This window comes from Scyliorhinus torazame, chromosome 5, assembly GCF_047496885.1.
Source record: "Scyliorhinus torazame isolate Kashiwa2021f chromosome 5, sScyTor2.1, whole genome shotgun sequence".
NCBI classification, from domain to species: domain Eukaryota; kingdom Metazoa; phylum Chordata; class Chondrichthyes; order Carcharhiniformes; family Scyliorhinidae; genus Scyliorhinus; species Scyliorhinus torazame.
Window position 1 is genome coordinate 299,224,337 of NC_092711.1, and position 14,270 is coordinate 299,238,606.

At 46.7% G+C, this 14,270-nt stretch overlaps 1 protein-coding gene across 5 annotated transcripts in view; it reads right to left on the reverse strand.

The window, feature by feature from the left end:
• Positions 1-14,270, reverse strand: part of eda2r (ectodysplasin A2 receptor) — a 68,693-nt gene that overhangs the window by 14,597 nt on the left and 39,826 nt on the right. For 2 of the 5 annotated variants that reach the window (XM_072505802.1, XM_072505800.1), the window contains 2 exons: positions 7,367-7,898; positions 7,052-7,225 (listed from right to left, as the gene is read on the reverse strand). The exons of 1 other annotated variant lie outside the window; for it this stretch is intronic. In XM_072505802.1, coding sequence (XP_072361903.1) covers positions 7,115-7,225; positions 7,367-7,898 — 643 coding nt within the window. In that variant the 3' untranslated portion in view covers positions 7,052-7,114. Of the gene's footprint in view, positions 1-7,051; positions 7,226-7,366; positions 7,899-11,983; positions 13,439-14,270 lie in introns of those variants that run through there. 2 more of the 5 variants (XM_072505801.1, XM_072505803.1) reach the window with 2 other exon arrangements.

The window sequence follows — 14,270 nt, forward strand, 5'->3', positions numbered from 1 at the left end:
CAGAAAGCACCTAATTGGATCTGGAGTGGATCCTTATGATGACACCCAAATCAAAGTGACTCAGAATAAATTTGATGTATCTTTTGTGACGGATACTGAAGACATTGGTTCTGAATCCATTTTGATAGGGATTAAAGATATCCTTGTGGAATTAATTCATTCAGTAAAACGTGACCAAAAAGGTTAGGAGAGGTTACTGGGGTACGCAAATAGGGTGGAAGTGAGGGCTTAAGTGGGTCGGTGCAGACTCGATGGGCCGAATGGCCTCCTTCTGCACTGAATGATCTATGTTCTGTGTGCCCTATTGTTTTAATACCAACTACCTGTGTCATTTTTCATAATTCAAAATGTATTTTTTGAACAACCCGATGGCTATGATTTAATAAGACATCGGGTGGGACAGCATGCTTGTGAAGACTTTTTCTCTATTAACCATACAGCCATTCCAGTTGGCATAAATATGATGCATGAATAGCTTGTTGAGTCACACAAAGGTTGGACCTCTTGGTGTAACTGCAGTGTGGGTGTTATTTCTTTGCCGACACCCGTCGATTATTTGGGATTTCAACATGCCCCACACTAATGGACTATGTTCTTTGCATAGACATGTAATAATCTATAATTCTTATTAGTGTCACAAGTAGGCTTACATGGACACTGCAATGAAGTTACTGTGAAAATCTCCTAGTCGCCACATTCCGGTGCCTGTTTGGGTACACTGAGGGAGAATTCAGAATGTCCAAATCACCTAACAGCACGTCTTTTGGGACTTGTCTGAGGTCCCACAATCCAAAGTTGTGCAGGTTAGGTGGATTGCCCTTAGGTTAGGTGGGGTTACTGGGTTACGGGGATGGGGTGGAGATGTGGGCTTAAGTGGGTGCTCTTTCCAGGAGCCGGTGCAGACTTGTTGGGCCGAATGGCCTCCTTCTGCACTGTAAATTCTATGATTCTATGAACCCGGAGCACCCGGTGGAAACCCACGTAAACATGGGGAGAACGTGCAGGCTCCGCACAGACAGTGACTAAGCCGAAAATTATACCCAGGTCCCTGGCGCTGTGAAGCAACTGTGCCAACCATTGTGCCACCCACACCATCCTCATTCATCCAACCATTGTCATGGACAAAATCTCCCACAGGGAATTTGCTTTTAAACATTTGAAAATTACTATAGGCTTCAACTTCATTCTGTCAGCCATGCAGGCGAGTACCACAGTGAATCTGATCTACTCATGTCCTGTGGTTTCCACTAGAAACTGTTTTCAAACCTTTCCAGTCCACAGTTTGATTGCTTGGCACCCCAAAATACATGGACATTTCATGCGTATGTAACATAACGGATACTCGTGTCTTTGCCACCATCTGCTGATGAATCTCTGGGAATTTTGGCAGAGGCCTTTTGGAAATTGAGTGAACGTGGCTTTCTGTGTCAACACAAGACACTTTCATTCCAAACAGTGACTACACCAATGAGCTGTTGCTCTGAAATCCTTACTGGATTCAGGGTTTAATTTGCCCCACTTGAACGCAGATTTCTGTCCTGGTGATGTTGTAACCATTGTGAGGACCCATTCAGCGACATGCTTCTCAAGTTCAAACCAGTGGCAGGTCTGTTCTCAAAACGCATTTGGTCTTGGGCATCTTCTTCAGAGCTGAGTTCTTCTTCTTCCATTCTTGCACCAGTTCTTCACTAACACCAAATTCTCTCGCTGCAGCACAGTTCCTGAATGAATTAGCAAATGTTACAGCTTTTTATTGAAACCAGCTTCGTACTTCGACCTTTTTGTAGGAGAATGCGTTTCTGTTCATCATTCTGCATGCACAGTCTGCGCTCTGTCAGAACATGCCTTAGACTCCTGCACATCATCTGTACTGCCTGTCTGATCCGTGCACTGAAATACAACCTGAATAAAACACAAATCTACGTTGTGTAAAAATTGACGCCGACTCCTAAAGTGTGCATAGCTCTTATTAGCAGAAAACAAAAGGGTGGGTTCGCTTATACACCGAGAATAAACCTAAGCATGATGTTTGGTGCCAAAAGAATTGGGTCGTCTTAAACAACAGGTCGCGATCGAGCAGATTTTTAAAAACGTTGTTCATGGGATATGGGCATCGCCAGCATTTATTGCCTATCCCTAATTGCCCTTCAGGGGGCAGTTAAGAGTCAACCACATTGATGTGGGTCTGGAGTCACATGTAGGCCAGACCAGGTAAGGATGACAGATTTCCTTCCCTAAAGGGCATTAGTGAACCAGATGATTTTTTTTTACGACAATCGACAATGGTTTCATGGTCATTGTTAGTCTTTTAATTTCAGATTTCTTTTTTATTGAATTCAAATTTCACCATCTGCAGTGGCGGGACTTGAACCTGGGTCCCCGGAGCATTACTCTGGGTAATGAGTCCAGTGACAATACCATTACTCCGCCACCACCCCTCGACAAGAGGATGGCGAGTAGCATCCTTTACCGCCATGGTCATCCTTCCTGCTGAAAGAGGCAAGAGGGAGAGAACCCGGCCACATAGTCAGCTCAGGTTAGAGTGGTCAGCAGAAGCACTGACCGGACCCACGGATCAGAGGATTTAGAAATTGTAGTCCAGCAAGGCACAGGAGGAAGAAAGAGAAGAAAATTCAAAAAGGAACAACAAAGCAGCATCAATAAAATCAAGGTAATAAAAAGGATAAAATGGAGATAATTAGGATAGAGATAGGGAGGGAGAGAGGTTGTTGGCTAGAAGTGGGAAAACACAGTTGACAAGTTTTATTTTTAATTGTCCTTATTTCCATTGGTCAAAGCTTTTAAGATGTCTAGACATTTGGCGCCCATGGATCCTGCTCTCTGCAGGTCTGCCAACTGCCACTCACAAAGAGATTTTGTCTCGTTTTGCTTTAAAAACACAGGTCACCGCTAATAATGCAGCTTCATTCACTTAAAATGAGGTTTGCAATGGGTGTCACTGTAACTGATCATAAATTTCACTGTTGACAGTTCACTAATGTAACAAGTTTGGGCAGTTGACCAAGTTCCATTGATAGTATGACTCAGAGTTACAAGGTCAAACAGTGTGTGAAAATGGAAACATCACCCTTGTGCAATTATAAGAACAAAGGCAATAATGAACAAGAAAGAACCTTTCAGCTTACTGAGCCACTCTTCCCAACAGACGAGGAGTAATTTGTGAAATCATGGACTCTTCCCGATTCAGGGAGATCTCCGAACTCAAAGGCAATAGAGCAAAGCACTTCAGGATATCAACGTAACTTTGTTAAATCCTGTTCCGCTGAACTCCACAAATCACACTTGTGTTCCAAACAGCTCATGAATGCTCCGAGCGCTATACAGAAATGTATTATTTCCAAGGCCACTGATTTGCCATCTTCACAATTGCAGAATTCAAAACAGCAATAAGAATCCAGGAAAACGGAGCTATGGCTCCACTCATCTTTCCGTCCTTTACTTTATTCTGACGCACAGTCCATGATTTGTTGGGACACATATCTTGCCCTACATGCCCTGATGAACCCAGTCGGATTCTATGATGAAGAGCTGAGTTGAATCAGAGAGAATCCTCATTTGACTAAGATGGTTGGGGTGGGGCCCAGCTTGTAGTCGCGGTTTTTCTGGTGAGCGAGCCAACGCCTCAGTGGTGCTGTCGGCATCGGGATGCTGACCGCCATTTTAAATGATGATCTTGGCTCCGTGGTGCATGGTTTTGCAGATCACTTTGAAAAACTGCAAAGTATCCTTGAGAGAAGGTTTGACGGAGCACATTGTATCCGACCACTGGTCTTATGCTATCCTACCCTTGATGCTCGTCGTGAGGGGTTTGAGGTGGCTGATCATGTCAAGAGCATGAGGGAGAGGGTCGTTTTGTTATCCTGTTTTGACAAAAAACATATTGAATCAGTGAGGTGGTCACTGCTGCCTCACGGCACCGAGGTTCCAGGTTCGATCCCGGCTCTGGGTCACTGTCCGTGTGCAGTTTGCACATTCTCCCCGTGTTTGCATGGGTTTCGCCCCCACAACCCAAAGATGTGCAGGTTAGGTGGATTGGCCACGCTAAATTGCCCCTTAATTGGAAAAAATGAATTGGGTACTCTAAATTTATATTTAAAAAAATAATCAGTGAGGTGGTATGTGACTTGTCAATCTTATCCTTTTTGTCGATGCGCTACAATCCTTGTATTCATGGGAGGGGAGTGCATTTTAGAGACCCCTTGTCTCATTTATAATGAAGATGAGTGGAGCGAGGCCATGGTGATGGGTGGATGATTGGTGTGGAGGTGGGTGGTGGGGTTTGGATTGGGATAGTCCCCAGTTAGAGCTAATTATATCAGATTTCCACTTTTCTGTTGCTTTGAATTTTGAGAATCTGCACTGATCTCCTTATAGGGCCTGTGCAGAGTGTCTATCCTGGAGAAGACTGGGTTCCTTTTGATTCCTTTTTTTGGTTGCCATTTTTGGGCTATTGGCGTAGGGGGAACAGAGCAGTGGTGCAGGCCTGGGTTTGGTCAGTTCATTCCTGTTTGATTTGTTGAAGTGAGAGTCTGTATGCTATGCCTCTGTGTTGTCGAAGCTCTTCATCTTGGGGGAGGGAGGGGTGTAGACTTAATGGGCCGGGGGGGGGGGGATTTAAAAGCCCTCTTCCAGGCGGTCTTATATAGTGGTTTCCAGAGTGTCTTCCTTGTTGTGATTGGGTCCACCATGGAGAGGCAGTGTCTTTGTTGCTGTTGAAGAGGTGCTGCCCTGTCCCCTAATATCCTTCTTGCAATGACACACTGTGTTGGTATGTGTCTAATGTTCAAGGGCTTACTCAGGCTTTCCTTCCTGAGATAGGGTTTTTTATTCTCTTCAATTGTGTGAGAAACATGCTGTTATCAGCCCTGTTTTGGTTCAGTGGAATCCCCTTATCGTTCCGGGGGAAGGAGGGGGGGTTGTCTTATTTCTTCTCTTAGGTGTGGGTCTCCTCGGTCAAGACTGGTGTGATTTCTCTGGTGTCGGTGGGTTGGTGCGCTGGTTGTGGTTAATGAGGTGCAGGACCGGCTGGGTGGTGGGTTCTGCCATGTGCTGGGTGTTTTGGGGGTGTTAGCCCCTGTGTCGCAGAGTGTGCTGGGCTCGGCCAAGTCCGCTGCTGTTACACTCCTTATGCTCGGGATGTTCCTTCTTGAAGGTACTTATTAGGGACATCCTGAGAGGCTGAAATTTCAGACATGGTTGTATATCCTTGGTTTATTGGTTCCTGAATGCACGAGGGTATGGGGTTGAACCAGGTCCTGGACATTGGCTGATATCCTGTTGCTCCCTTTACGGTTTGGACATTTCCTTATCTGATTGATCAGCATTTTCTCTTCTTTATCTTTGGGTGTAGGCGAACACCAGAGAAATATGGACCCCCGGCCTGGGTCACAGTCTGTGCGGAGTCTGCACGTTCTCCCCGTGTCTGCCTGGGTTTCCTCCGGGTGCTCCGTTTTCCTCCCACCAGTCCGAAAGACGTGCTATTAGGTAATTTGGACATTCTGACTTCTCCCTCTGTGTACCCGAACAGGCGTCGGAATGTGGCGACTAGGGGCTTTTCACAGTAACTTCATTGCAGTGTTACTGTAAGCCTACTTGTGGAGGAACTGAAGAGCAAGTGGGAGGAGGGGTTAGGTGGGGAGTTAGAGGTGGGTCTGTGGGTGGACGCCCTAAGCAGGGTTAATTCCTCCTCATCATGTGCCAGGCTCAGTCTAATAGTTTAAAGTGGTACACCGGGCACACATGATGGCGGCGAGGATGAGCAAGTTTTTGGGGGTAGAAGACAGATGTGTGAGGTGTGCGGGAAGCCCAGCAAACCATGTCCACATGGTTTGGGCATGCCCGAAGCTTGGAGGGTTCTGGTAGGGGTTTGCCAATGCAATGTCCAAGGTGCTAGGTACGTGGGTGGTGCCAAGTAGAGAGATGGCGATCTTTGGAGTGTCGGAAGACCCGGGAGTTCAGGGGGTGAAAGAGGCCGATGTCCTGGCCTTTGCCTCCCTGGTAGCCCGGCGACGGATCCTTTTAATGTGGAGGGACTCAAAGCCCCCCGAGTGTGGAGACCTGGGTTCGCGACATGGCTGGGTTTCTCAAGCTGGAGAAAATAAAGTTTGTCTTGAGATAATGCTGGGGTTCTCTCGGAGGTGGTAGCCGTTCGTCGACTTTCTCTGGGAAAATGAAAATGTCAGCAGAAGCAGCACTCTGAAGGGGGGGGTGGCGGGGGGGGGGGGGGGGGGGGCAATATGATTAAGGGATGTACAGAAGGGGTTGGGTGGGAAATGTCTATTTTACCATGTTGTTGTTTATGTTATTATTATTTCGTTTGGTTATTGTTATAAAAATTTGCAAATACTTCAATAAAATTAATTTTTTTTTAAATGTAAGCCTACTTGTAACAATAAATATTATTATTATTATTTTCTTTGTATTTTTTTTATGGTGGGGTTGAAGAATTTTGATTGGCTCCTGCAGAGGCACAGGCGGGACTCTTATCCGAGGAGTGGAGGTTGCGTGTGTCATTGGTGCCTCTGGAGTCGAGGGAGATATATTCTGGTGTGCACTCGAACATGCTGTGAAAAATGTATCCTGAACTCTCATGGTCATTACGAGCAATTGCCGTAAGCGAAGGTGGGCACCGTTTTACCATATTTTCATGGCTGTACCCTTTTCTTCCTTGTTCTCTGGTGGTGCATACAGAGGCCCTAAATTGAGTCCAATGATGATATTGCTGTTCCCCTTTTCCCCTCTGCATCCGTATATGTTGACACCTTTTCTTTGTGCTGAGCTGTCCCATTCCTGTGGTTTTGTTGCATTATTTGCTAAAATGAAAAACCTCAATAAAAGTACTTTTAAAAAAAATCCAGGAAAATCCCATAATCTCAAATACAGAATTTGATTTACGCAGTTGCTATTAGCCATTAGAAAATTGATGGAATCAAGGAATTAGATCCCCTAAACCCTGGAATCTCATGCAAGGAAATCACAATTTGACTTAAGCCTCCACAAATTAGTGGCCAATCCATATTTGTCTGTCAGTTCTTACAAGAACGCTCATTTTATTTCGTAACTCAGTATTTGTACAGCTTCCTTTGTGGCTTTCTCAAGTGAGAGGAGAATAATAATACACTTGGACAGAAAAAGATGCTCTGCTATTTCTGCACAGCAGAGGTTTATTAACGTGTGCCCATTTCTCAGCTGGGGCTGGTGGTGCCTGGCATGAAAGGGGAAGATCAAAATCACAAAAAGTACATTAAGAGGCGAAAACAAGAAACAAGTCTGTGATTATTTGTAAAAGTGCCTCAGAACACCAAACCACATCAACAAGCACATTGTAATTGATCCAACAACTTACCCAGTTATTCCCAGTGGTTAGATTGTGATGTCGAGAGTTGCTATCCGCACTGCTGAAGCATTCTTCTGGTCTGTTCTCATTCTGGTCCCTCATGCAAGGTCCCTTTATACAAGAACAAGATCCAAAGCTACGGGAAGCTGTAGTTCGCCCTTCCTGTGTTGTTGAGGGCAGGGAGCGTGCTGCGGTTTCCTGCGCCAACTCTGCGCATTCACACCGCACATCCGTCAGATACTCCTGAAGATCTAGCTCCGTGCATTCCATTGGAGCATGCTGCTGCCGATAGCGGGACACAGAGGCGCAGTGCAGTGCGGGTGTTTGGCAGATTCCTCCCCCCCCCGATGAAACACCGGCGCCTTCGCCACACCCCGGGAGGGGCCCAGCATCCATCCCACAACTTGAAGTCCCCACAGGTGGGCAACCGGCAGAGCCGTCAATGCCGCCAGATGTGTGGTCCAGCAGCTGTTGTCCAGATGAGCCACCCTGACGATACTCTGGCGATGGAGGACCAGATAACGCAGGACAAGTAACTGTGCTGAGGAAACAGATTTCAAGAGTAATTAATGAATAGTTTAAAATACTGGAGATTGCAGCAGATAAATCAACCTTTCAAACCTCAAAAAACATGTAAATGGCTGGCGTGGGTGATGTGGTCACCATTTTGAAAGTTGTATAAAGATGCACGATACCAGGATTTCAGTTTATTGAATGGACTATTTGCACGAGGATAGCTTTTTCCACAAAGCATTTTCAAATGATCACATTTGTTGACATCCGACACATTGAGTTCATTCAGTTTATTCTGTTGTTCTGTTTACTTGCTATAAATATGGCGGTTAATAAGGTCGCCTTTCTTCATCCTAATTCTGAGTATACTTTCAGAGTCGCCAGGTATCTATCTCTCGATACCGCCACAAGGTTCAACCCGATTACTGATCAAAGAGCCAATACACCAGTTAGTTGGTTCAAAGTCAAAGCTATTTATTTACACACAGTAAGATCTACCCATGCACGATAACACTACAAACTAAACTATCTCTATCACTAACACCTATACTTAACTTCGGGTGCCCACTTAAGTCAGAGGAACAATGGCCGTTGTTCGGATCTGAGGCTGTTGGGTTCGAAGAGGTAGCAGGAGTACAGCTAAGGTCGTCCATCTGGTAGCGAACGTTGACCTTGAACTTACTTGCTTTTGGTGATGCTGGTGGAAGGGTCTCTCTGCTTGAGAGCCGAATCCAAGAGACTGAATCTCTGGTGGGGGTTCCTTCTTATACTTGGAGGGTCTTCGCCGCTTTTAGGCGGGCCTTAAACTTGGTCCTAATTAATTGGGCATCTTCTTGATCATTGTCATCGATCTAAACCAATAAAGGGGTGGGTGCCCTGATGGCTGGGCGTTGTCCTAGGCGGCCGGTGGTCTTGCGTTGTTTGTGTCTTTCATTTGGGGTACTGGCGCCGGGATGTCTGCGACCGTATCGGCTACCTGAGTATTAGTCCTTTGTTCTTCGGAGATGGGCCATCAATATGTTAATCGACCCAGAACATAGAACATTACAGCGCAGTACAGGCCCTTCGGCCCTCAATGTTGCGCCAACCTGTGACACCACTCTAAAGCCCATCTACACTATTCCCTTATCGTCCATATGTCTATCCAATGACCATTTGAATGCCCTTAATGTTGGCGAGTCCACTACAGTTGCAGGCAGAGCATTCCAGCCCTTACTACTCTCTGAGTAAAGAACCTACCTCTGACATCTGTCTTATATCTATCTCCCCTCAATTTAAAGCTATGTCCCCTCGTGCTGGACATCACCATCCGAGGAAAAAGGCTTTCACTATCAACCCTATCTAAGAGTTTCGATTCCGTCTGCTGACTGTTTTCCAAATATACATTCAGGCTCTGTGCCTGCTTGTTGCTTAGTATTGTCCACATTTCCCTATAGTCTCTGTGAGTCTCCATTTTGTGTTCTGAAAGTGGTCATCCCAGATGGCTACAATTCGGAGTCACGTTGGCTGTGGCATCATCGTTAGGGTCCCACTTTGGATCAGATGTGGCACAATTGCTTTCAGAGTCATTCTTCTGCAACAATTCACCTTTCTCTCTATCCGTGCAATTGGATAGTCTGCATTTTTGTAATGATCTGATGGCACCTGGTGTACTGACAGCATTGCACAATTTGATCATGAAACCACAAAAATACCAAGTGGAGTAGCATGAGTATTTACTTTCCATCAACCATCCATCTATGCCATTCAGCGCGAACATGATCCTTGAATGGCTTACCCAGCCACACGTCTAAAGGTTGGATTATGGACATTAAATGCCTCGCCCCCGGTATAACTGCAGTATGGGTGTTATTGCTTTGCAGGCGGCCATCAATGGTATGGGATCTGAATACGTCCCTCATTAATAAGCTGCATTCTTTACATAGGCCATGATTTTCCACATCCTCCCCCTCCCGTCAACGGGATCGTCTGGTCCTGCCAAAGTCAATGGTCATTCCTGTTGCTCACCCGCCCCACCTTCAGCGAACCCGCCAGGGGACCCGCCATGGGGGCGGGTGGGGGCTGCCTTCGGTGGTACCAGAAGGGAGGGGTGAAAGATTCTGCCCATCAGCTACCGAGATGTTCATTTCACACATTATTCACGGCTTCATTCCATCCTCATTCATCCAGCCTCCGCCGTCCACACGCACGCAATGGCCTGCAGGGAACGCAATGTTTGGCACGGTTTTACATTTGTGAAATTACCACAGGCTCTAATTTTGTTCCATCAGCCATGCAGGCTCGTTCACCTCTGCGAATCCTGTCTTCTCATGTCCTGTGGTTTTCACCAGAGCTGTTGCGGAACTTTTCCTTTTCCACTCCACAGTTTGGCTACTGGGCATGTGGAAATTATGGGTGTTCCGCTCAGGCTGCCTTGTGACATAATAATTACTGCTCAACCAAAACTTTTAAGAAAACAGATTATCTGATCATTGTTGATTGTGGGAGCCTGCTTGCCACATTTCATTTATTGATTTATTTCAAGGGACGTGAGACTCACTGGTTAGGCTAGCATTTACTGCCCAGCCCTAAATGCCCTTGAGGACGTCAATTACAACATTCCAATGATCACTGAATATCAAGACTATGTAATTGTCTGTAAAGCATCATAAAAGGCATTTCCTCAATTCTAAGCTTTTTCTTTCAAAAACATGCAGGTTATTGGCAGAAGGCAGCTAACGAATTTCCCAGATTAGAAGTTTGGGAAACACAATGAGTCTCGATTTCTTTGTAGTAAAGATAAAAGAAGAGCAATTAAAACAGCCGGTGGGATCGAATGGGAACGTTTCTAAGTGTCATTTCAGGCAGGTTTGGCTGGTAGGTTCGTCCAAGTTCTGTCGGTGAGTTCCCCACTGCTACCTAACCACTCGACTACTTTTTTGGGCCCTGGGGAGTTTCTCACTGGTCAAGCCCACACTTAGAAACACTGGACCTAATGTAAGCAAAAACTTTCCAAGTGTGGTAGGGAGGAGAACTGCCGTGAGATTCCCAATGCTCAGTCCAGCGAGGCTTTCACCACGATAAACATTAATTGGTTTACTTCAAAAGTCCCCACGGGATTCATGCTGCAAATTCATGGTTCTCCGGTTGATTCGTCCGGGACCACCCTCGCCAGCCGCCCACTAACAAGTGACAGCAGCAGTTAAACCGCTCCTGCACAGCCAACACAACTCCGCGCGCAACTATGACGCCATGGAGACCAGCCACACGTTGTGGCGACGCCGATCTGGGATGACTGCGAGACGCGGTTGAGGCCAGGCGGGATACCCTGTTCCCCCTGGGGTCCAGGAGGGTCAGCCACATGGCAGCTACCACCGCCTGGGAGGAAGTGGCAGCGGCCTTCAGTTCTAGCAGCATCACGAGGATGACCGGGACCCAGTGCCGCAAAGAGGTCAACGACCTCCAGAGGGCCGCTCGGATGAGTTTGCACTGGACACCCGACCTCCCCCCATCCCATCTCCCCAAGCACCCCCCACATTCCCCAAGCCGCCCCCCCACAATGAACAATAGGCTAACGATGCCCTCGCTGTGTTCCTGCAGGAGAAGTTGGCCCACAATCAGCGGGAGAGGACCCAGCCTGGCGATAGGGTGCCGGACATCAGAGTCCTCGCCCCCTCTGACAAACGGGCCCTGCAGGTTGTCGGGGTGGCTGAGGACCAAGCGGTGACCATCAGGGAGGTTGGCGCACAGTGCAGAGTTGAGTATCACACACCCCCCAACCAGATAACCAGTTAAAAGAGAGTTGTCCATGCCAAACAAACTGACCCATCCCTACCACTGTCTATTCCACACGCAGGACTTGCAACTGAATGCATCATACAATTCGAGGCCAACAGGCTTTAATGGTGAATGAAAGTGTCCACAACTGCCCCACTATCCTGATGATGCCACCCCACTCCTCCCATACCGCCGTTACCCCCTACAAACTCACTTACCCCCTCACCCTGTTGCCAATTCGGCACCAATAATGTTGCCAATTAATAATGATGCACTTTATAGTCACCGGGTATCAAATGATACCACCACAAGGCTTTACCGGATATCCATCAAAGGACCACACAACCAGTTAGCAAGTTCAAGTTCAAAGATGGTTTATTTACACACAAGGATTACTTCGACATGCAACACAAAACATTACAAGTTAAACTACACCTAACAACTACAATAACCTATACTTAACTTCAGGGCAACCGGCTCTGTGCAGATGGACAAGGCCTTTGTCCGGATCTTGCGTGGCTGGGTGGAAGAAGTGGCTCTGTTTCTGCTGGGCTCATCCGTCTGGTAGCGATTGTTGGTCTTGAACTTGTCTGTCTGGTCGCGATGTTGCACTTGGGTTGGCATAGGCCGGATCCAAGAGAGACCGAGCACATGGCTGTGTCTCTTCTTATCCCTCTGGGATTTCCCGCTCTTTGGGGCGGTCCTTAACTTGGACCCAATAATTCGACAGGCTTCGATCACTGCCTTCGATTTTGACCAATAAAGGGGCAGGTGCCTTGATGGCTGGGCGTGTCCTCAGCGGTCATTGACCTTGGCTGTTTGGGATCCCTGAGTAAAGGGAGTGGCGCCGATTAGTCTGTACCTGTATCGGTTACCTGAGTACAGTTCTTCTGATCTGGGGAAATGGGCCGTTAGAATGCAAACGAGCGGGGGTTTCGTCGCGTCTAGCTATCTGGATTGCAAATACACACACAAGCTCTGAGTCTATCTGAGTTCTGGGTTGGCCATAATTCCCATGGTCCTTTGCAGTTGGTAATCAGAGATGGCTACATCCCGCCCTCTTGTTTCTGAACACGAAGCATGGTGGATCACACTGTTGATCCCTTATCCATCCATGGTGTGCCGGTTACCCTTGGTCAAGGACAGGTTCTACACTACTCTGTCCTATGTTTTTGGAGCATTTACCTCACATTTTTATTAACACATCATACATTAATAATTTCTAACGGGTCACTATGAAACATTTCACTATTACACATTTAACTTAATCGCACAAGGGGACATCTAACTATCACTATCTAAGCTACTCTCATGCTGCTGGCAAATATCAAAAAGAACTTTTGTACAATACAAAACAGCAGCATCACATTTCTACTTAATCTATCAAAGTTACAGAGGTTTTCGTCTTTATTGTTATCAGCGATTACAGTGTTTGTTGAGTTGGGCGAATTCCAAAGAAGGGGGCTCGGAGCGTATATATCGGGGAGCGGGAGGCTCTTTTTCGCCATTTGCGGAGTCTAAGTGTCTGGATGACACTGCAGATTATTACAATTACCAGAAGGGCCTCTATAGTGTATGAAAGGGGGTACCATTTGGCAATGTTTTCGCACCAAGTAGGGGTTTCAGTGTCTATCTCTATGTGGTGTGGTGTCCGGGCTAGGGTATCATGTTGTGTGGTGGTGTTCGGGGCTGGTGTGGTGTGTGGTACAGAGGCTTGTAACGCGCGCAGTTGTAGGAGTCCAGCAAAGATCACAATGTAGGTCATCAGTCCTCTCTTCATCTTGTCTTCTGTCTTCCGTTTTCCATATATTCCTGGGGGTGCAAGCATAATATGTTATTATCTTCGGTTAATATCTCGTTTATTTGTCTTTCTTTCCTTAACTTCAATTACCCATTAGAATAGTCACCATGTGTGACTCCCTGATTTTTTTTTTTTAAACAAAGTTTTGAGAGACAATACATTGCCAAAACAAATTCTTTGTAAGTGCAGAGATTCTCGCAGCTGGTGGTGAATGCGGGGAGTGTGCGGACAATTTCTCCATCCAGTCTTTCCTTTACTGCAACCAGTGATGGCTGAGGCCCATCTTAACTAGCCGAATTTTAGGGCGGCCAGTTTTATAGAGTTTTGTCGTCCCAGGGTCCAGAGGTAGTTCACGTGTAGCAGCACATGTGGCAACCAAGTGTGTCAAACGTGTAAATAGCAGGTGGGGAACTACCAGAGGGGCGCGGAAGGTAAAGGGATGAGTGTACAGACTGTGGCAAAGGGCATTCTTTAAACCACAATGAAAGAGCAGAGAAGGGAAAACTAAGACATGCCAAAGACAGTGAAGAGTGTAAAAGGAACCATTCCAGAGTACTCGAAGCGATGGGAACATGAGGTGCGTGTGGGCGACGGCAGGGCAAGAATGGGTAGAATCCCCTGGTAGTGCGGTGATCAGTGCCGTTGCTCCACTACCCGAGCTTAACTGACCGGATGCAATTGGGGCCCTCAGGCAGGGCGGGGATTAGTGCTGTTATTCCCTACCTGGGTGACCTAAACGAGTGAAAAGAATTTGTAAGACATGTGAGATCCAACAATTGTTCCTTTAACGGCCATTGGTTAGTAAATGGCGTCGGAAGAGTATCAAGAAATTGGGTGTCAGGC